At 46.9% G+C, this 23111-nt stretch overlaps 1 protein-coding gene across 1 annotated transcript in view; it reads right to left on the reverse strand.

Moving 5' to 3' along the window:
* DLG5 (discs, large homolog 5 (Drosophila)) overlaps positions 1 to 23111 on the reverse strand; it is a 193702-nt gene that overhangs the window by 64372 nt on the left and 106219 nt on the right. Inside the window, exons 5-7 of the mRNA XM_006837474.1 lie at positions 17528 to 17690; positions 15048 to 15191; positions 14248 to 14431 (exon numbers count right to left, since the gene is read on the reverse strand). Of these exons, the coding sequence (XP_006837537.1) occupies positions 14248 to 14431; positions 15048 to 15191; positions 17528 to 17690 (491 nt within the window). The remainder of the gene's footprint in view (positions 1 to 14247; positions 14432 to 15047; positions 15192 to 17527; positions 17691 to 23111) is intronic.

The raw sequence follows: 23111 nt of genomic DNA on the forward strand, positions 1-23111 counted from the left end.
CCTGACCCAAGCCACGGTATTTTCAATAACCTCATATGCATGTGAAAGCTGGACAGTGAATAAGGAAGACCGTAGAAGAATTGATGCTTTTGAGTTATGATGTTGGAGGAAAATATTGAAAGTACCATTGGCTGCCAAAAGAACCAAGAGATCTGTTTTGGAAGAAGTGCAGCCAGAGTGTTCTTGGAGGCCAAGATGGCCAAATTTCGTCTCTCATACTTCGGACATATTGTCAGGAGATACCAGTCTCTGGTGAAGGATATCATGCTTGGTAAAGTGGAGGGTCAGAGACTAAGAGGAAGACCCCCAATGAGACAGACTGGCCAAGTGGCAGCTTAGAAGAACTCAAGCGTGGCAACAGTAGTGAGGTTGGCCCAGGATCGGGCAGTGTTTTGTTCTGCTGTGCATAAGGTCGCCACCATTAGTCAGTACCGACTCAACCCGATACACAGGGTCACTATGCGTCTGAAATGACTCCAGGACACTTAACAAGAGTGGCTCACAGCGCCTAGACTATACAATGTGGCTCATGCTCAGCACCTGCTTTCCTTCTGGGGTCCTTGAATGTTTGTCCATGACCATCCTCAGTAACAACCTTGGGCACCGGGCATCTAATGGGTTTCCATCTCACACATGTTGTCACGATAGAATGCTGCAGTTTTGAGGAGTGTACTGTGTCAGCCTACAAGGAGAAGACTCTTGGGAGACTCGTCCTGGGTTTCCTCAGCTGCTCGTGCTCTGTCCTGTCATTATACTAAACTGAGCATGACTACAAGTATATGCCAAGTGCTGTGAATCCCCTCACACTCAGAGGGATGGTGTTGGGAATCCCAGCACAAACACCGAACATGTTCCAGCATTGCTGCAGATGCTGCTGATGGGAACAGAACCGATTAAGACTATGGGCCTCATATCCTAATGGGAGGAGGGAGGTAGACAGACTCACCAAACATATACAATCATCTCAGAGCATGGGAAGGGTCATCCAGACCAGGAGAATGGGTTAGAGAGAGGTTTTTGAGTAAAAGTGTTGTGAGAAAAGAGAAGGCCTCTCTAAGAAGCTGACTGCTGAGCTTAAATGCACATGCAAGGAGCAGAGGCCAACAGCACACCAGGTGGTGAGGAGAGCAAGTGCAAAGGTCCTGAGGCAGGAACCACCTGATGTTTTCTAGGGCAATGACGAGCTCATTGAATGCAGGAGAGGAGCACAGAAAGAGGAAAGAAGAGTGGTCACACAAGGGCTTCAAGGCCCACCCTGAGGCAGAAACGGTAGGAAGTCTGGCAAGAGAGCACTACGACGGGACTTACAAGTTGCAAGGCTCACAGAGCAAAAACACTAGAATGCTAACTGAAAGCTTGGTGGTTTGAACCCACTTGCCACTCCACAGGAGAAAGACAGGGCAGTCTGCTTCTGTTTCTTCCTTGGAAACCCTCTGGAGTTCTGGTGTGGCGCTGTGGGTTAATGCATTGGACTACAAAGTTAGTGTGAACTTCAAGGTCGGTGGTTCAAGCTCCCCGGCCACTTGTTGGAAAACCTATACAAGGTCGCTATGGGTCGGAATTGATTCAATGGCACTTACCAACAACAACAACACAGAGTCCAGGTGTGGCAGTGCAGGATAAGAACTGGACTGCTTACCACAAGGTTGGAGGTTCAAACACCCCAGCTAACTCCTTCGAAACTGTGTATTAGGATCACTATCTGTAGGAACCAACTCAGCAGTACTAACAAAATGGAATCTTCAGGAGTCTTGGTGTGGTGCTGTAGGATAAGCACTGGACTGCATGACTGATTTGAACCACAAGTTGGCAGCTCAAACCCACCAGATGTTCGTTGGAAACCCTATGTAGGAGAGCTATAAGCTGGATTCGACTCAGCTGCTCTAACACAGAATCGCAAGGGTTGGACTTGACCTGATGGTGGATCTGGATTTGAAAGCTCACTTGGATGCTGTTTAGAACAAGGAAAAAAACAAACCAGGAAGATGAGTTAAGATGATGCTGTGAGGCCTGTGGTCTTCTGCTGAGCACCCCAAGGGGATCTGAGACCTCTGGTGGGTCATTCACTCTCTGGTTTCAATTTCTTCTCGAACGACAGGCTTGAACCAAGAAATACTCAATTAGCCTCCCAGCTCTACAGCCCAGAATCCCCTGCCTGACTCAGTGTGGACTCTAAATTATCAGATCTCTGCAGACCAGACGACCGGAACCTGGGGCGGTGACAACTCCCTCTAGAGGCTGGGTCGGCCCTCACTAATAATACCTGAGACAGGTCAGCGAGTCTGCCCCTCTAGCCCTGGACCGCAAGCTTCCAGAGGGACAGCATTGCAGAACTGGTTTCTTCTCTTTTAAAAGCAGAACACGTTCTTCCCAAGGAGATCTTCCAAGGTCACCAAAACATAAAACGTATTAAAAAGTAGTACACGTGGGTTTCTGGAGGTAATTAAAATCTTCATTGTTCCCTAAAACATGCTCCATTCTTATGGAACTGAATGTCTACTGAGAAATACGATATAGCCCGCTCTAACATTCAAAGTCTTTCCCTAAATAAACAACGAAGTACCTTCCAAACATAGAAAAGCACAGGCAAAGGTGTCCACTGCGCAGCTCTGATACATCGTGATGTCTTGCCACATTTCTCAAGCTGTTTTCCAAAGAAATCAACCATTACCAGCATTGTTGAAGCATCACGCGCTGACCCCGTTCCCCTCTAGAACTTTCCATTCCCCTCTAGAATGCTCCCGAATTTGATGTTGCTCACTTCTACCAACATCATTACACTACTTTGTTAATGTGGGTTAAGTGTCATTGAGTCAGTTCCAACTCGTTGTTGTTGTTGTTTAAGTGTTGTTGAGTAGGTTCTAACTCATAGTGACCCCGTATAGGGTTTCCAAGGAGCGTGTGGCAAGCTTGAACCACTGACCTTGCAGTTCAACCGAACTTGCAGTCCAGCGCATTAACCCACAGCATCAAAACAGGACTCCTGTTCAGACTTATAGCAACCCTGTATAGGGTTTCTGAGCAGCAGCTGGTGGGTTTGAGCTGCCAACCTTGTGGTTCACAGTCCAGTGCGGACCCTACAGCGGCCACACCAGGAGTCTGTTTACATGTTGTTGTTAAGTACCATTGAGTCAGTTCCAACTCATAGCAACCGACTTTATAATTAATAGGGTTTCCGTAGAGTCTAAACTGACCTTGAGGTCGAGTGTTTATCCTATGGTGCCACTCCAAGACTACATGTTTGTTGCTGTTGTTGTTGTTGTTGTTAAGTGCCATTGAGTTGATTCTGACCCATAGTGACCCTATTATATAGGGTTTCCAAGGAGCAGCTAGTGAGCTTGAACAACCGTTCAAACGGCTTTGCAGTCTGGTGCATTAACCCACAGAGCTACACCAAGACTCCATGTTTAGACATCCATAAAAGATCACACCCCACACAGCTAGGCAATGTGCTGCCTCTGAGATATGGACCCACTGATACAAGTAGTACCCCACCACGCCTGTCTGATGGATACATTGTCTCTACTTCCTTTGCCGTCACAGAGAATCCTTCCAGGAACATTACTGTACAAGTCTCTTCTCACAGGCTTGGGAGCCTTTCCCCTTTATTTCCACCTGGGGCCAATATACACACTAACATCTGCCATTTCAATGGTCTTTATAGGTTCAATTCAGTGACACCCACTACAACTGCCCTTTGTACAAACACCCCTGCTACCCATTTCCAAATTTCCCATCCCCCTGAACAGACTCAGTGACCTCACAGCAGTGACTGCCCGGGGCCCCCCGTTCTGGCTCAGCCTTGGTAACTAACTACTCAGAAACCTTGAGCTCACACATGGGTCTGTAATGGATATTTCATGAAAGTGGATGATACAGGATTTAGCCTATTGTGATTTCTCTCACATGGTATAATGTTTTGAAGGTTCATCCATGTTGCTGTGGGAATCAGAGACTTCCTCTCACAATGACTGAGCAATCTTCTACTGCAGGAGAAGCACAGGACTGCTAATCACAAGGCGGGTGGTTCAAACCCACCAGTCACTGCTTAGGAACATTCCACAGGCTCGTTATGCGTCAGAACCCACTCGAAGGAAGTAAACAACAATGGTAAGCCCGTGGGAGCGTTTTCTATTGGTGGACACTGAGATGTGGACTGGCTACATCTTGGGGTACGCACCTTTTCACATTTACTGGGTGGTAACCAAGAAGTTAGCGTCCTGGTGTGATGCTATAAGATAAAGTACTTGACTGCACGGTTGGCTTGAACAACAAGGTCGGTGGTTCAAACTCACTAGATGCTATCTGGAAACCCTACACAGGCTAGTTATGAGTTGGAACCAACTCAACGGCACTTAACAATAACAGCAATAATACCCAAGAGGTTGCCGAGTGTAGTGGCTCAAGGCCACCAGCCACTCTGAGGGAAAAAGATGAGGCTTTCTGCTCCCACAAAGACATAAAGCCTCAGAAAGCCTATACAGGGTCACTATTAACCATCAGCCAATTCACACACATCCTCGCCGAGTTTTCATACGGTCATACTGTTTAACGTTATCACCAACGTGTTCGTTAAAGCTTGAATTCCAGATTACTCAGAAGACTGAACCACTTCTCCTATGGTTTTTGATTACAGACATTTTTCTAATCATTTCCTTTATGGCCTATGGTTTGGTTATTTTAAGAAATTCTTTCTTACCTTGAGATCATGAAGATACTCATCTTTTGCTTTGTTTTGTTTTAAAGTCTCCAAGTTGTGTGGGAGGGAAGGGGAAATTATTCACGGGCTAGAGGGCAGTCACATGTTTTCAAGGGTCACAGAGCAGGCAGTATCAACAGGAGGGAGATTGGCAAAAGACAGATGATGGTAGCAGGAGGCAAAGGGTTTAAAGGAAATAGAGGTTACCTCTGTTAGCTGGATTGCAAGCACTGTAATGAAACCGAGTATGTGATCCACTGAATGTAAAACTCATGATCTGCGCTGTAAACCTTCATTCAATTCACAATAAAAGGTTTAAACAAATAAAAATAAAGCATCCAAGCTTAATTCTCACATTGATACCTTTCAACAACTTGGACTACGTCTCTGCAAGCTCTGGTGTGGCGCCGTAGGATCAGCACTGGATTGTAGCTGCAAGGTAGATGGTTCAAACCCACCCATTGCTCCTTGGAAATCCTCTACAGGTCCTCTCTGAGTTGTAACTGACTTGACGGGACTTAACGACAACAACAGTCCGAGACGGAGGTCTAACAGTATTTCTTCCTAAGCCACCTGACCAGAGAGAATGGGGCCCTGCATCCATGAGAAACTGAGGGCCCCTGTTCCAGTACCGGGGGACCAGGAGGAAACCCCACTGACAGGTGAGAGGTAAGGGGCGTACCCACAACCACAAACTGAGCAGTGCCCCCGATATAAACAGTCCTCCCACCAAGCCAGCAGTAAGGCCAGCATGTAAGCCGACTGCTCTTCATCTTAACACCTCAAAATGCCAGTCATCATTACTCACCAAACATCCCCTACGCCAACTGAGAGCGCCACTAGCTCCAAATAAGTGGAGTCCAGTTGGCCAAAAGGGAGCACACTGATTAAAGCAGCCAGCTGCCAATCAAAAGGTCAGCAGTTCAAGCACACCAGCTGTCCAACAGGAGAAAGATGTGGCGGTCTGTTTCCATGAAATCACACACAGCCTTCGAAGCCTATGGGGCAGTTCTACACTGGCTGATAGTTCGGGTTGCTCTGAGTCAGAACCAACAAGGAGGCAAAGGTTTTGGTTTTGGTTTTACCTCAGCACAAAGACTCAGTTGTCATGACCCGAGTTGGCCACAGGATGGCAGCCCCAGCCAGATGAGTCAAATGCTCTCTTCCAGTTGTCTAGCCTTCCAGACTTCATCAAGAAACAACTCATTTTAAAGGTATCTTGATCCGGCAGGGAAAAAATACCTGTGAAGCCTGGTCCACAACAGAATCTGGAGCCTACACCATAGCTTGCCATCACTTTATAGGAAATAGCACCCAAAATGCCCCAACCTTGAGAAGCTTATACATTCCTAGAAACAATTCAGGCCAGGTAAACAGCACTTTCGTATGGGCAAGGGAAATCCCAGAGCCGACGCAGGTATGCGCTCTGATCTTCAGTCAGACTTCGAGCAACGTTTCTTGGTGGTGGGAAGGGAACCTGGGGTAGACCATGCTGTTGTTGCCCCCAAACACCTCCACAGAACACCCACACTACAGTAGAAAACCCTCCAAGGTTTTGCTTACTGCCCTATAACATCTAGTCTCTGCCTCTCAGCCCAGCTCTGAAATCACACAGAATAATCCTTTCCACAGGGCACATCTGGATACCCAAAGAGGTGCTCACATGCCCCAAGCAGGTTCAACTGTTATCTATGTAGAGATCACGATGGTTAGGAGTCTCAGAGCAAATGTCCAGAAATCAGGGCCTCAGTTAATTCCAGAAAATTTGAAAAACCATCTGTAAAAATGGTGTGGCAGGGCATACAACTCCATTTAACCTTACGAGGGGGAGGGAAACCATTGCTAGCATCAACAGCCCAATGCTAGTTCAGACATACCTCCACTCCAACTTTTTGACCAGATCTGATGCCAACCACCCCTTTCCCGACACGATCTACTTCACCACTCGTTCCCTCATTATTCATTGCAGTGGGCACACAACAACGCACAGACCACACTCCCTGTGATGGGAAATTTTTTAGGGAAATTGTTCTTAAGTGCCGTCAAGTCGATTCCAACTCACAGCGACCCTCCATAGGGTTTCCTTGGCTGTAATTTTTAAGGGAGCAGAAAGCTTCATCTTTCTCCTGCAGAACCTCTGGTGGTTTCGAACTGCTGAGCTTGACGGTAGCAGCCGGACTCGGAATCACTATGCTACCAATGATGCTATTAGGGAAGTTGTTGTTGTTGTTAAGTGCTGTCAAATTGCTATGGGTAGTGACCCACAGCGACCCTGTATAGGGTTTCCGAGGAGCAGCTGGTGAGCTTGAACTGCTGACCTTGCAGTTTCAATGGCTTTGCAGTCTGGCGCATTAACCCACAGTGCCACACCAGGACTCTATTAGGAAAGTAACATGCTATAATTCAGGATGAGAAATGACTCAGGATACAGTTCTTAGACCAGGGCAGCCTCTTCTTAGCTGTGCCTGAAGACACGGTTTTCTCTGGCCTTTGGTACCTCAAGTCTCTAGAGCTGGCCCAGCGCCTACCATGTTCAGACAAATGTTATAAAGCTCTTTAGCTCTGCCTTTAAGTACCTAGAGGCACACGATTCCCCCAACAAACTGCAGCCCAAAGGTGTCCAGCTCTCGGGCTCCAGAGGTGAGTGAGTCTAGCTCTGACAAGTGCCTGAAGGCGCCCATCTCTGCCAGGAAGCCTCTAGCTCAAAGGTGCTCAGCTGTCTGGACCCATGGGCCTGGAAGCCCGCTACACTGTCTCCACTAAATATAACACGCGAAGAATTAGTCTAGAATTTTTCCTTTTTTAGTATTAGAACTATGTTCTTAGGAGACAGATGCTTAACTTAATGTGCATGCACACACATATACATCACTACACACACATACATAACTGCAGTCTAACACTGAGTGAGAGCAGACATGTTAAGTCTGGGCACCACTGAGTCAGGCAGCACTCTTCAGAAATGACTCTTCTCCGGCCTCAGGACTGAGCACTGCACAGTCCTAATAGCATCATTGTGAGAAGGGGTAAAAGTAACAAATAACAGAGAACGCAAAAAGCCAGGGAGGGAGTCCCTCCACACAGCACTACTGCCCCAAGGAAGCAGGTCAACAACTTCTCCATCCTCTGTGGGACCTCAGAGTTTCCCTTCCTCCAGGCCCCTGAAAGGGCATTGACTTGATGTGGCACTGAGGTGGTGATGTGCCATGGAGTCGGTTTCAACTCACAGCTATCCTGCACAGGGTTTCCGAGACTGTAAATCTTCACAGGATCACAAAGTCTCATCTTTCTACCACAGAAGAACTGCTAGTTTCGAACTGCTGACCTTGAGGTTAGCAGCCCAATTCATAACCACTACGCTACCAGAGCTACCAAGTGAAGTGTGTCACTGTAGGATTGCTCATTGAAAGGCTGGTAGTTCAAACCCACCAGCGGCTCCTCAGAAACACTATACAGGGTCAGAACACAGCAGAACTGATTTGACAGCACTTAACAACAACAATCCAGGGAAAAAAGTCAACTTTCTTGAACTACAGGAGGTAGAGCAAGGAGAGAGATGTTCCTGGAGCATTAGAAGTTTCCCAAATAAATGGACAGAACCAAAAAGAGAATGTACAATGGCTAGATCCAACAACTTCATCTCTAAGAGTCTTACTCATGCACGAAAGGGCATACGGACACACAAAAACACCCAGTGAGACATTGTTTATAGCAGGGAAAGAGGGTAGACAATGCAGATGTTCAATGCAAACAGAAATCAGTGAGAACATTACCGACAACAAAGGAGCTCTGGTAGCACAGTGGTTACAAGTCGGGCTGCTAACCTCAAGGTCGGCAGTTCGAAACTACCAGCAGTTCCAGAGAGACTTCATCATTGTTTGACGGTGCTTTTTTCCTTCTTTTTTAAACAAAGAATGTATGCTGTTTCCGTACAGAAAATTGGGTAGACAAACATCCACTGCTTTGCAGGCATGATCTTCACCCATGATCTTGTAGGCATTCCACATAGGACCCACTTGGATCGGAGATGTGCCCAGCGATGGAAGCAGTGAGCCAACACCCTACCCCAGCCCCCACACACAGGACAAAGCCCCTGTCTGCTGCTCTCAAGTGGGAAGGCACCAAGCCCTGGGTCCCAGGCAGAGGCCAATTACCCAATAAGCCAGCTAAGCACGAGGTTACTTGTGCTTACTTACTAATCTGTAGGGAGCAATTTCACAGATGTGGCAAAATACATATGAAACTATAACTATAGATTCATTAGTAAGCACAAGTAAGTCTGTGCTTACCTTGATCACGGGTAATCTGATGCTATCCCCAAGGCTGTCTCATTTCCTCTGGGATAAATTATGCAGGAGGGCCTCACAAATCCCTCAAGTCAACATGCAAGTCAAACAGAACCATTTATTGACCCAGCTAGGGCCTCTTCAAGTTAACAAGGCGTGGGAGGAACCAGGCAACAAAACCAGCCTTGTCTTAAGAGTTAGACCTTTGAACTCTGGCCTGCTGGGGAGCAAACCTGGGCCCACCGCCCCTCCAAACACTTCTGATGCTTCTGCTAACCCACTCACAGCCTGGGCACCAAGTGAACGCAAAGAGAAAGCAGGGACCCGCTCCCATGACGTGGGGGGTGGGGTATCCTCTCCTGGTAAGGTCTAAGGGTGGGTGCTGTGAGGCACCAGTCCAGCTGAACAGACCTCAGCGAGCTGTGCTTATCCCTCCCTCTAAGGATCAGCCTCAAAAAAGAGAGAAGGAATGGGGGACATGAGGGAGAAAGCCCTCCCACATCAGATGTGGGAGCAGGAGAAGAAAATGAGTAAGAGAAACAGTGACCACCTGTCTGATGTGAAAACCATCCAAATGAGTAAGAGGAGGAGACCACCTGTCTGATGTGAAAACCATCCAAATCCTAAAAAAAAATGAGAGAACCAAGGCATTAAACTTCACGCCTCTGAGAACACGTTTGCTTTTATGAGGAGATTACTGTTAAGTGCCACCCAGTCGGTTTTGACTCATAGCAACCCTATCCCAGATTTCCCTGGCTGTAAATCTTTACCTGAGAAGAAAGCCTGATCTTTCTCCTTCAGAGCAGCTGGTGGGCTCAAACCACCAATCTTGTAGTTCCCAGTCCAGTGCTAACCCTAACAAAGCCACCGGCACTCCCTTATGAGGAGATAGACACATACAAATCACATACCACCAATCCACCCATTTAAAGTGCACACATCAGTGACCTTTAATACCGTCACAGGATGTGTTAATAACCACCACCATCATCTAACTCTCAAACCTTTTCACTATCCTAAATGAAACTCTGTACCCCATTCCTCCCTCCCCACCTACTCTGGATATTCACTTAAATGAAACGACCATACAACATGGGGCCTTTTCTGTCTGGTTTCTTACTCTTAGCATATTGGTTACCAGGTTCAACCACATCTAGTCTGCATCAGGACTTTGTTCCTTTTCAGGGCTGAGTGTATAAATTCCATTGTGTGTATATACCACATTTTATGTATCATTAACACTCAAGATGCTCCTAGTTTGGGGCTCTTATGAATAATGCTGCTACGAACATTCATGAACCTGTTTTGGTACGATATGTTTCCTTCTCTTTAGGATATTTACCTAACGGTAGAATTTCTAGGTCCTATGGTAGCGTAGTGGTTACGAATCAGGCTGCTAATCTCACGGTCAGCACTTCAAAACTACCAGCTGTTCTGCAGGAGAAAGATGAGGCTTTCTGCTCCTGTAAAGATTTACAGCTTCGGAACCCCTGTGCAGGGTTGCTATGAGTCGGGACCGACTGCACGGCATGTAACAACAACAAATGGAAATTCTGCTTAATTTTTAGAGGAACCACCAAACTGTTTTCCAAAGGGGCTATACCATTTTACATTCCCATCAGCAATACCTGAAGATACCAAGTTCTTCACCTCAGGGAGGAAGGCAGATTTTAATCCCAATTTGATACTGTTCATTGTTTTTGTTAAGTGCCAACGAGTCAGTTCCAATTCACACCAACCCTGTATAAGGTTTCCAAAAATGGCTGATGGATTTGAATTGATGACCTTGTAGTAACCAATCCAATGCTTACACTTTGTTAATTGCCACAAGTCAGTTCTGATTCATAATGACCCTGTATAGGTTTCCAGAGGAGCAGCTGGTGGGTTTGAACTGCCGACCTGTGGTTCCAGAGCTGATCCTACAGGGCGATACCAGCAGTGCTTATGCTAAGACAAGAATAATACTGCTATTACTAATAACAAACACTGACTGAGTACTTCATGCACGCAGGCACTTTATATGCAGCATCTCATCTAGTCTCCACAACAACTGAGAGCTCAACTGTGTTGTGCTGAGATCCAGCTACTCAGCCACTTTTCCAGCGAAGCTGTACAAGAGTCAGCTGGAGGCTCCAGCGTCTTTGAAACCCAAATGAAACTTCAAGGCAAAATGGGATCTGAGCCAAGTAGACCCAAGGAGAGAAAAACATCAGCAGGCAAAAGAGGACAGAAAAGAGAGTGGGCGGGCCAAGGGTAAAGATGTGATGTCACTCACTCGGTGGCCACGCCCACTCAGCACAGAGAAGAAAGTGGGCAGGACAAGGGTAAAGATGTGATGTCACCTCGCTCAGGGCCACGCCCACTCAAAGCCCTGGAGCTGAGCAATAGCCAGTCTTCAGCCGGGTTCAACTGCTCGCCCCCAGGGCAACCTCCACTGAGGTGACAAGATGGTCACCAGGTCCCTCCTCAAGCAGGGACCGCCCAGCCCTCACTGGCCCCAGCAGCTCCATCCTTACCTGTTTCAAACACTACCTCTGTAAAGGGATTCTTTTGAGGTTAAACTATTTTGCCTCTGGATGGTTGAAAACCCGCAAGTCTAAGTGGTTACAGCCACACAGTAGTAGGAAGGTCTGTAGTAGGAAGGGACATGCAACCGAGCCCGGATGGGGCTTACTGTCTTGCTGGCACAGCATGCTCAGCTGGGTGGTCTCTGTTATCCCTAAACAATGCTGGAAGACCACCACCCCCTCCGGTGAGAGGGAGGGCAAAGGAAGGTTCAGACTGACAAAGCAGCTGTTTGGAGATCACCGGGACCTGCCCCCAAATGAGCTCCTAATGCCCTGACCCACACTTGCCTCTCTTCTGAAAACCTTTTCTATTACTGAGACTCAAGGAAGGCCCACAGATAAATGTCAGCCCTGAGGCAGCCTCCAATCTGACCCCACAACCAAGATCTCCAAGCAGAGTGCCCATGAAAAAGGCTTTCGATGTATCATAGAGTAACCAGCTCTGGGTCCCATGATCAGCCCACACTAGGTATTACACATAAAACCCACTGAAAAGCAATAATTTTTTTGATGAAGGAAATGAGGGTAAATTGCTACAATTTGATGAACTTGACCTACACTCATGGAGGTAGTAGCTCAAAATACCAACAGAGAGGCAAGGCGCCTGACCCAAGCCATGGTATTTTCAATAACCTCATATGCATGCGAAAGCTGGACAGTGAATAAGGAAGACCGTTGAAGAATTGATGCTTTTGAGTTACGGTGTTGGAGGAGAATATTGAAAGTGCCATGGGCTGCCAAAAGAACAAACAGATCTGTGTTAGAAGAAGTGCAGCCAGAGTGCTCCTTGGAGGCCAAGATGGCCAAACTTCATCTCTCAAAATGAGGTCACTGAGTACACATGGACAGATGGATGGACTGAAAGGCTGACGAGGAATTGGATATTTATTGTTTCAAAAGATCTTCTGTAAAAGGTGGGCTTCCAGGAGATACTACCTTAGTCAAGTGAATGATCAAAGTGAACATCATTAGCAGTGATGCTCTACTGACAGGGAGCCGTGAGTAAAAGGCAGCATCACTTCTGTGATGTGGCTGCCAAGGATGCACACGGTGACTCTAACCACAGGATCAGACAATGCCAAGTGGAGGAATGTCTTACAAAACAACTGGTCTAGAACCTTCAAAAGCATCAAGGTCATGAAGGCTGAGAAGTGTCTGAGATCTATAACCTGTAGACTATTAGCCAAAAGAACCAACAAGTCTGTGTTGGAAGAAGGATAGCCAGAATGCTCCTAAGAAGCCAGGATGGCCAGCCTTCATCTCTCATACATCGGAAAGAACCAGTCCCTGGAGAAGGACATCATGCTTGGTAAAGTGAAGGGTCAACGAAATAGGAGAAGACCCCTCCCCCCACATGAGATGGGCTGACACAGTCGCAGCAAGAAGGGGTTCAAATGTAAGAACTAGCATGAGGATGACGCAGGACTGGGCATCTGCTGTGTCCTGTTGCCCTGCCCACAGGATTGTCCAAAGGGTTGCTGAGAGCCGAAACTGACTCACTGGCATGCAACAAGAAAGAGGTATAACAACAAAACGCATTGATTTGTTCTCAACTGCACCTTTTGCTATAAAAGACATTACTGAGCCAACTGGCAAAACTCGAACATGATCTGGTAATTAGATGGTAGTTGTTGTTGTCAAGTGCCGTCGAGTCGATTCCGACCCATAGCGACCCTGTATAGGGTTTCCAAGAAGCAGCTGGTGAACTTGAACCGCCGCCCTTGCAGTTCAGATAACTTTGCAGTCTGACGCATTAGCCCACAGTGACACACCAGATGGTAGCAGTGATGTATCAATGTTAATTTCCTGATGCTAACAACTGTATTACTCAGGAAAATGTCTGGAGGTGATGGGACAACAGGTTAGCAACTTACTGTTAATGTGTGTGGTGAAAATATCCACAGCAAAACATTCATCAAAAGAACAGCTTCCACATTTACAAGTCAAACGAATGCCCTTCCACAGTCACTAAGAGATGGAACTGACTCAACAGCACTTATCAACAACAACAAACAAAAGGCAACTTAATTCTTAAATAACATGCATGGGCTGCTGTTGTTATGTGCTGTTGAGGAGAGTTGATTCCGACCCATAGTGACCCTGTATAGGGTTCCTGAGGAGCAGCTTGGTGAACTTGAACCACCGATTTTTCAGTCTAGCACATTAACCCACAGTGCCACACCAGGACTCGAAATAACACGGGAAGGTGTGGAAATTACTTTTTTGTAAATTTGTACTATTTCAAAATTAAACGTCATTCAGAACATGTAACATTCATGGCATATGTGATTATTTGATCAATACTTGCCTCCTCAGACTCCAGACCCCAGGAAAGCAAGGACTAAAGATTTTTTCACCAATATTTCAGTTCTTTATACGTGAAAGACACCCCAGGAAGACTTGCTAAGTGATCATCTGAACAAACAGATGGGTGTGTGGATGGATGGATAAATGATAGATGAATGGATGGATGGGTACCTGAATGAACAGAAGAGTAAGTGGGTGGATGGATACGTGGGTAAGTGATAGATGAATGAATAATGGATGGATGGATAAGTAGATTAGTGAGTGGATATATAGATGGATGGATGGGTGGATGCCAGGCAAGAAGATGGATGAGCAGAAAAGTGGGCATATGGCTAGAGGGACGAACGGCTGGCGTTGATCCACCCCCGGGCCCCTAGCCCAGCTCTACCTGCTGCTGCTGGGCCCGGAGGTCACCAATCTCCTTCTGGTCCTCCTCATGGAGCCGCTTCATGTCCTCCCATGACTGCTGTAACAGGTTACGTTCCCGTAGTAGCTGCCCATTCTCTCGCCTCAACATGTCCACATCATCCTTCAGCTGGGTCTGGTCACTCAGGAGTTGGCTGTGGAGTGTGCTGAAACCCACCACCACACATACAGATGAGCCGCAGCCACTCTGAGCACCTCTCCCCGCCCCCCATCAAGGTATCAGCAGTCCCTCCAGGTACCAATACTCCACACACACCCAACAGAAGGGAGCAAAGCCAGGCTGTCGGCACTCGAAGGGGAGTCCAAGTCTGGCATGAGTCAAATTCTGGAATAACTCAATCTACTTTTTGAAAATCTGATGCCAAAAAAGGCCAAGGTAAGATACAAGCCTCCAACTCATGTCATCCTGGCAGCTCCAAGCACTGCAGCTTGGGCAGACATCAGCATGTGAGCCGGAAAGCACACTCTGAGGAACACCGAGACCCAAAGAAAACCTTCTATGCTGCCATCCAAGCAAACAAAAGATCCAACAAAGTACCAAATCAGTGACCGAGAAGCTGGTGGTCCACATGGCCCACTGCGTACATTTTACATCAGCTTCCTATCTACCATGCTTCTGCAGCAGGCAGTAAGATAATGCAAAGAGTTAGTTAGGGAAGCTGAGGCCCAAGGTCACAGAGACACTTGCTGAAGGCTACCTCCAAGCCCAGAGGTAGCCATTCCATGCGTAGTAGGAACCCTCACCAAGCAGACCCCACTCACTGGTAGAAGTCAGTCTCCTTAGCCACCTCCTCACACCTCTTCAGGGCGTTGGTGTGTTGGTTCTGGAGGCTCTGTAGGTCTGACATGGCCCGAACACACTGGATCTTCAGCCTCTCGTAGTCGGGATTCAGCCTGTGGTAGGGCCTGGCCCAGAGAGGAAAACAGCCCATAATCACATTGACAATCAGTGTCTCTGAACTGAGCACTGCCCATACGTGTCTTGCCTTCTGCACAGAACTCTCCAGCAGTTCCAAAATATCAATTTCCTATGTACTTAAATTACCTGGGTGTTTCACATGCCCAGATGTCCTGGCCTCACCTACACCTTCAGAATCAGGACCCCCAATATGATGGAAGCCTTGGTTGCCTTGGTTCCCCCATGCACCGGGCAAGCTGAGAAGATATATCATCTTGTTTACTGGGGCAACACACACACAGAAGGACCACCCCTAAACTTGTGATGGGCTTCCAGCAGTCCCCACAAGGGGCTGAAGTTTTGTCTCTCTTTAGAACAGTGATTCTCAATCCTGAACATTAAAATACAAATGCCAATAAGGGAAAAATGGAAAGCCGAATTTCAGTTTCTCATGGGAGCCAGATTTTCTGGAGCCACTGAGCCTAGATGAGCCATAAGACTATTGTTCAAAGATAATTTTTAACCCTTCAAACCGCAAACAGGACATGTGGAAGCTGTCGAACTCGTGTGCATTCTGATGTATACATTTTCAACAACAGCAACAAAAATAAAATTACTTTTTTAAAAGCCCAGACCAATTATAACAACATTTCTGGGGGTAGAACCAAGATATCAGAACCTGTAAAACCCCCACCCCCAAGCAATCCCAATGTGCAGTGAAAGCTGAGACTACTAGCCAACAGTGGGGGGTGGGGGGGTCTAGACCACCAGGACCAGGAGCTTGTTAACAGACCACCTGAGTCAGAGGCTGTGTGGGGATGGGGATGGTGGGACAAGAGGGGTGGCCAGAAAGCTGTCATTTCCCAAGTATTCCATGTGGTTCTGGTACATGTTCAAGCTTGAGAGCTCCTTTCCTAGAATAAGGGTTAGCACACTTTTTCTGTAAAAGTTGTTAAGTGCCATCAAGTAACCCTGTATAGGGTTTCCAAGGAGCAGCCAGTGAGCTTGAATCACCAACCTTGCCGTTCAAACCGACCTTGCAGTCCAGCACATTAGCCCACAGCACCACACAATTGTTGCTGTTTTTAAGTGCCGCCAAGTTGGTTCGAACTCAGCGACCTTGTACAGGGTTTCTGAGGAGCGGTTGGTGGGTTTGAACTGCCGACTTTGTGGTTCGCAGTCCAGTGCTTATATCCAGCGCTGCATCAGCTCTCCAAGTAATAAATAGGTTGAGCTTTACTGACAGTACAATCTCTGTGAAAACCATTCAATTCTGCCATTGTAGCAGGAAAGCTGCCATAGATAATATGCAAACAAATGAGCATGGGTGCATTCTGATAAAACTTTATTTATAAAAACAAACAGTGGGCTGAATCTGCTGCGGTTTGCTGCCTCCTACTCAGGAGCCACTGTGCCTTCACTCCTCCTGCCTCGTGACATCTGACTGAGGGACATGGCCTCACAAAAGCCATCTCTGGGGTCAGCTTTCACAGTTCTGACCTCATCCTAGAGGAGCTGCCTTCCTCAGGGCTAGGCACAAACCATGGACTAAAGATGCTCCGAAGGGAAAGAAGTGAAATCCCTCTGCGCTTCCCTCCAGGCCCCTGCCAGCTTTAGCTCAGAGGGATAAATTTCCCCATGAGCTTCCTCCATGGAACCCTCCTGGATTGGGCAGGTGGATGAAGGCTGTCCCTCTTTCCCATCTGTGGTGTCCCCCTTTCGGGTACTTGTGTCTAATCCCAGTGAAAGACAGGGTAAAAGAGTTTCTTCAAAACCAACAAAGAAGCCAAGTAGGGCACATCTGACAATGGGACGATTCATGTGTTTACAAACTACACAGAGAACCACTCAGGTTGAGGGTCATTGGGGATGGTAGCAAGCGCACACACATAGACAGACAGACAGACTCATCAATGGGTAAGTTATCTTTTAGAGGTGGGGAGTTTGAACAAGATGAGGGATGAAGAGAGAGGCTTATTGTTTCAGGGTTGGAAGGCAGAGATCTAGAGGAGGAGTGACAGCCCCAAACCAAGCACTGAGGGGACGGCAATGCTGCCTAGACCACCCGTCAAATGGCCACCTGCAGGAAGGGCTGCGAGGCTGGTTCTCCGTCACCAAGAGATACAAGCACATCACTGCCAGGGCATGTTAGATGTGTGATGGGAATTCACACATGCATGCACAGACCCCCCCACACACACATAGTCACACACACACACAGTGCACACCCCTCTCAATCCTACAACTGGCTCCAGATTTGACTTGGAGGAAATGTCCTCTGTAGACCCGAGGCACTGATCGGGGTGAGTGTGTGAAGACAGCACTGGTATCGGGCTGCGGCTACCTTTTGTCAAAGGTCGCCCCGTGAGTGGCAAAGGCCAGTCGCTTTCGCAGCTCATTCCTCTCTTGGGTCAGCAGCCGCAGTTGAATGTAGAGGTTCTCCACCTTCTCGTTCGCTTGCCGGTCGGTGAGGACGGGTGGCGGGGAGGGTCCCTTCCCTGTGGTACCTGGTGGGAGGACAACAAGGACATGAACATAGACAGACAGCAAGTGTGGTGTGCCAGGCTGTCAGCTGCTCACAACCACATCAGAGGTGGACATGGTTAGCGCCCAATCCACAGGAACGCTGAGCCCCAGAGAGGCTGGCTCTAGCTCCCAGGCACCCAATCACCCACCATTCTAACCCATGTTCTTTACCCCAAGGCCCTGACTTTGACACCTTTAGAAGGACACTGTCTTGGTCGTAAGCAATCTTTGCATCCTCACCTAGGCTGGGAACATGGCAGCCACCCACCCCTGGGCACAGCATCTGCCCAGCAGATGGGGCAAGAGAGACAAGCTGAGAGCTGAGTAGAGCAAAAGACTCAGCCAAAGAAGATGGCACAGCATGTGGGGAAACCAGCAGAGCTCCTGAGAACTTCTGTTAAGTGCTGTTGAGTGGGTTCCGACTCATGACGAGCCTATATAGGGTTTCCGAGGAGCGGCTAGTGAGTATGAACCACCAACCCGTGGCTCAAACCAACCTTGCGGTTGAGTCCTTATCCTACAGCACCACACAAGGTTACGTAACTAGCTCCAAAGTTGGGACCCGAGGGCAGTTTCCCTTTCCCCAGTAACAGGGCTGGACCAGCTGCACAAACTCCATCAATCCTTCCAACTGCCTGGGCACACCAGCTTGGGGGAGTCATGCATGGCGGAGGTGAGCATGGCATGAAACAGAGAAGTCTTGGGCCTCAGGCTGCTCTGCCCACAGCAGACCCTGATCACCTGCCCCGCAGCTAAAAATGCAGGAGCACCAACTTTATGCTCTTGTAAGAAACACCATCTGCTAGCACCGTGGCCTCTGAGATGAAAGCATCTCACTCAAATGGCCTGGGAAAGGACAGAGTGCACTGTGGTTTTATATTTAACTCGGTAAAGTACGCCTCTGCTATCTGTCTAACATGATCCTCGGTGGGGTGAGAGGAGCTGACGTCAGCCATCCCATTTTACGGATGTGATCCAGGCATGCTGACTCACCGGAGGAACACAGGGTTTATCCCCTAGTGGACATGAAGAATGTGTGAAGGGCCAGCAGGGTGTCTTCTGGCTCCCTGTGCTGTCCTGGCCACTCCCACACCACCACCACCACCACCACCCACACACACCTACTTCGTCACTGCTCCAGGGACAAGCAATGGCCTAGACTCACAAAGTTCAATAAACCCTCCTTGTGGACTTATTGAAGAAGTACCCACACCAGGTATGACCTTGCACCTTCCAGGGAGGCCAGGGTGGATGAGATAGAAAGCCAGAGCACAACAGGAGGTGGTACCCAGCACTCAGCTCAGACTTGATGGCTGCTAACAGAAGGCTGGCAGTTCCAATCCACCCACTGCTACTCGGGAGAAAGATGTACCAGCTGGCTTCCATAAAGACCACAACCATGGGCAGTTTTGCTCTACCCTAGAGGGCTGCTCTCAGTTGAAATCAACTTGACAGATTTTTATTAAGCGTCCTAACCACAGCAAGTTTATCAGAATGCTGTGGCTAAGTGCCGTTGACTTGGTTTCGACCCCAAACAACTCTGTATAGTTTCCAAGGAGCAGCTGGTGGGTTTAACCCACCAACCTTGTAGCTAACAATCCAGTGCTTATCCTACAGGGCCACACCAGAAACTCCTTATCAGAATAGCGCAATTTTAAAAAGCAACAATATCAAATAATAATTTTTTCTTAAAGCAACAACATCAAATACTGACAAGGATACAGGGACACTGAAATTCTGAAACATTGTAAGTGGGAATGCAAAATGAAAAAAATCACTTTAGAAATCAGTTAGGCAGTTGCTTAAACAGCTAATATGCACTTAGTATATCACCCAATAATGCCTCTTCTAAGTATTCATCCAAGAGAAATAAAACATGTATGTTCACACAAAACCTAGTGTCACTATGGTTAAGTGCTGTCGGGTCAGTTCTGACTCATAGCAACCCTGTATAGGGTTTCCAAGGAGTGGCTGGTGGGTCTGATCTAACAACCTTGTGGTTGGCAGTCTAGTGTTGATCCAACAGCTAGCTCTACACCAGGACTTCAGTATGTAACTATTTACAGTAGATAAAACTATGCTACATACAATGTGATACCCTTCAGTGGTGAGAAGGAATGAACATCTACTATATGTAACCATATGTAACCAGTGGCTGTCTAATGCATGATGCTCAGTAAGAGAAGCCAGACTCATACAGCTAAATACTACATGGTTTCATTTCTACAGCACTCTGGAAAAGGCAAAATTACAGGGACAGAACACAGCCCAGCAGATGCCAGGGACTGGAGGACAAAGAAGGGGACTTTCTCAGGGTAACAGAACTGTCCTAGACCTTGTGTGTGGCAATGTTTCCCAGCTGCATGCAGTTATCAAGTCATGGAACATGGAACTGTATGACAAAACCCAAACCTCTGAGTCGATTCTGACTCATGGCAGCCCCGTGCACGCTCCCCAGGGTCTTCAACACGACTTTTCTTAAGTAGAACGACAGGCTTTTCTTCTGAAATGCCTCAGGATGGACTCCAAACATCCAACCTTTTAGTTAGCAGCCGACAGCACTTAATCATTTGTACCATGCAGGGAAATAGCCTATAAAGGTAAAATTTCCTGTATGTAAACGAAACCTCAATAAACCTGTATTATAAATTTTCAATTTAGAAAAAATAATGCAGTGGGCTCCCTTGGTAAGATGGCGGACTAGGCAGACATGCTACCTAGACCCTCTACAAGAAAAGACAGGAGAGACCCAATGAAAGAGATTAGGAAGATGGTCTTGGAACCCTGAGCTTTGGCAAAAAGGGCAAAAAAGTGGACTGACTACTGACAAGAACCGGCAGCTAGCCAAAGTGACGAGTGGGGAGGCAGATGGGGCAAGCAGGCTGGCAGCTGCTCTGACGTGGCCCGGCCATTTTGTACTTTTGCAAGCAGCATTCGATCACAACGGGGATGTGACAGTTGGTTCTGCTCAGCCAGGAGCTCTAGAGATCCCACACAGGTGGCTCGCACCAGAGAGGTAGAGCTCCCCCTTGTTCCCTAGACCCTCCTGGTGACCAGAGTATGGCCAGTTCCCCACCCTCAATCATCCAGCAGCCAGTGACATGTGTGCATGAACAGCCCGTTCCTTCCAAGGTCAAGGACCGACCCTAAAGCACCGGATGCACATCACTATGTTTGGAAGAGCATGCTATCTGCCTCTTTGAACAGTGAACAGTCAGCAAGCTGCCCAGGGCCATCCATGGACAGGCAGGAACCCCTTTTGGGGGACCAGCTAATCTGACCCCAGTCAGCCCACTGAGTTGGCAGGCACATTTTCCATGGGACCAGCTGACCTGAGCCCAGACACCTACTAAGTCAGCAGGAAACACCGTCCGGAACCAAGTGCCTTACCTCCAGCTGCCCTCTGAATGCACAAGAATTCTATCTGGAAACCGGCAACTTAACCCCTGCCACCTCATGGGCCAATAGGAAGTCTATTTAGTACTAAGTATCCAGCCTCTCCAAATACATGGAAACTGCTTTAAAACTACTGAGTAATAGCAGAAATAAAAAATGAAATGAAAAAGTTGTCAAATCAAATAAGAATGAAAACATATCAAAATCTTTAGGATACAGCAAAAAGCAGTGCTTAGAGGGTAATTCATAGCAATAAACACACACATTCAAAATAAAGAACCAAAATCAACACCTTAAACCAGTTATCTCCAACAATTAGAAAAAGAGCACCAAAATAAGCCTACAAGAAAAGAAGTAATAAAGATTGTTGTTATTGTTGTTACTATGTGCCATCAAGTCAGTTCCAAGGAGCGGCTGGTGAGTTTGAACCACCGATCTTGTGGTTCAAACTGACCTGGGAATCAGTACCTTAACCCAAAGCGCCATACCAGAACTCCGCATTAAAGATTAGAGCAGAAATAAATGAAACCAAAAAGAAAAAAGCAATAGAATGAAAAAAAAAAAAAAAAAAACCACAACAGAAGTTGATTCTCTGAAAAGATTAATAAAATCAACAAACCACTGACAAGTCTAACAAAGGAATGAAGGAAAATATAAAAATAATGAGTAAGAAATTAAATGGGTGGCATACGAACAGAACCAACAGATCTGAAAACCTAGAAGAAATGAACTAATTTCTAGAAACATACTGCCTACTTAAACTAACAGAGACTAAAGGTAGAAAACGTGACCAAATACATCACAAAAGAAATTGACTAGGTCATTAAAAATTCCCCAACCTGAAAAAGTCCAAGCCCAGAAAACTTCACTGGCCAATTCTACCAAACATTCAGAAAAGAACTGACATCAATTTTACTCGAACTATTCCAGATTACTGAAGTGGGTGGAATAGTCCCGAATTCATTTTATGAGGCAGGCACAACCCTGATACAAAAACCAGGCAAAAACAACACTAAAAAAGAAAATTACAGACCAATATTCCTCATGAACATAGACACAAAAATTCTCAACAAAATCCTAGCCAATAGAATCTAACAACACACACATATGCATATATATAAAACAACCTACATCCTAGCCAAGTGGCCTTCATACCAGATATGCAAATATGGTTCACCTTTAGAGAGAAGATCACATAAATAACAGAAAAAAAAAAAACCACACGTGATCATATCAATCATCGCAGAATAAGGCATTTAACCAAATCTAACATCATTCCTGATAGAACTCAACAGAAATAGGAAAAAAAGGGAAATTCCTCAAAATAATTATGGATATACGTACAAAACCGACTTAACAACAACTCACTATACAAAACAAACAGCCAACACTGATCTCAGTAAAGAGAAACTGAAAGTGTTCCCTCTTTTGAACAGGAACCAGACAAGGGTACCCTTTATCACTACTTCTGTTCAAGCAAGACCGTGCTGGAAGCTATTAAGCCATGAAAAGGAAATGAATGGCCTTCAAAATGACCACAAAAAAGCAGCAGCAGCAGCAGCAGCAGCAGCAAAAATCTCCCTTCTTGACAGATTATATGATCCCGACATGAAATTTCCAAAAACTCAGCAAGAAAATGACTGGAGCTAATTAAAAGATTCATCACAGTGGCAGGGTACCAGATTAACATACAAAAATCATTCAGATATATACACAACCTTGGAACGGCAGGGCTCGGAGATACAGGGACTGAGTCATGATTGGAATGGGGGGGGTATCATGTTAGGATGCTGGAATGTCTCTTTATTACGTGACTAACCAAGGGGCGGGAGTTCTAGTCTGTGTTACAGGTCAAAAGCTCTCCAGTATAGATTCCAGCCTGACTAATTCAACCTTATAGCGAGCGGACAGCCACTTCTCCATCGTTGGAGCGAGCGTGCCTGAGGGAGCCAGCATTCACCGAAGACCCACCTGAAAGAGGGATGTCATCTGCATTTCCATTGAGG

Source organism: Chrysochloris asiatica, unplaced genomic scaffold (assembly GCF_000296735.1).
Source record: "Chrysochloris asiatica unplaced genomic scaffold, ChrAsi1.0 scaffold00020, whole genome shotgun sequence".
Classification (NCBI taxonomy): domain Eukaryota; kingdom Metazoa; phylum Chordata; class Mammalia; order Afrosoricida; family Chrysochloridae; genus Chrysochloris; species Chrysochloris asiatica.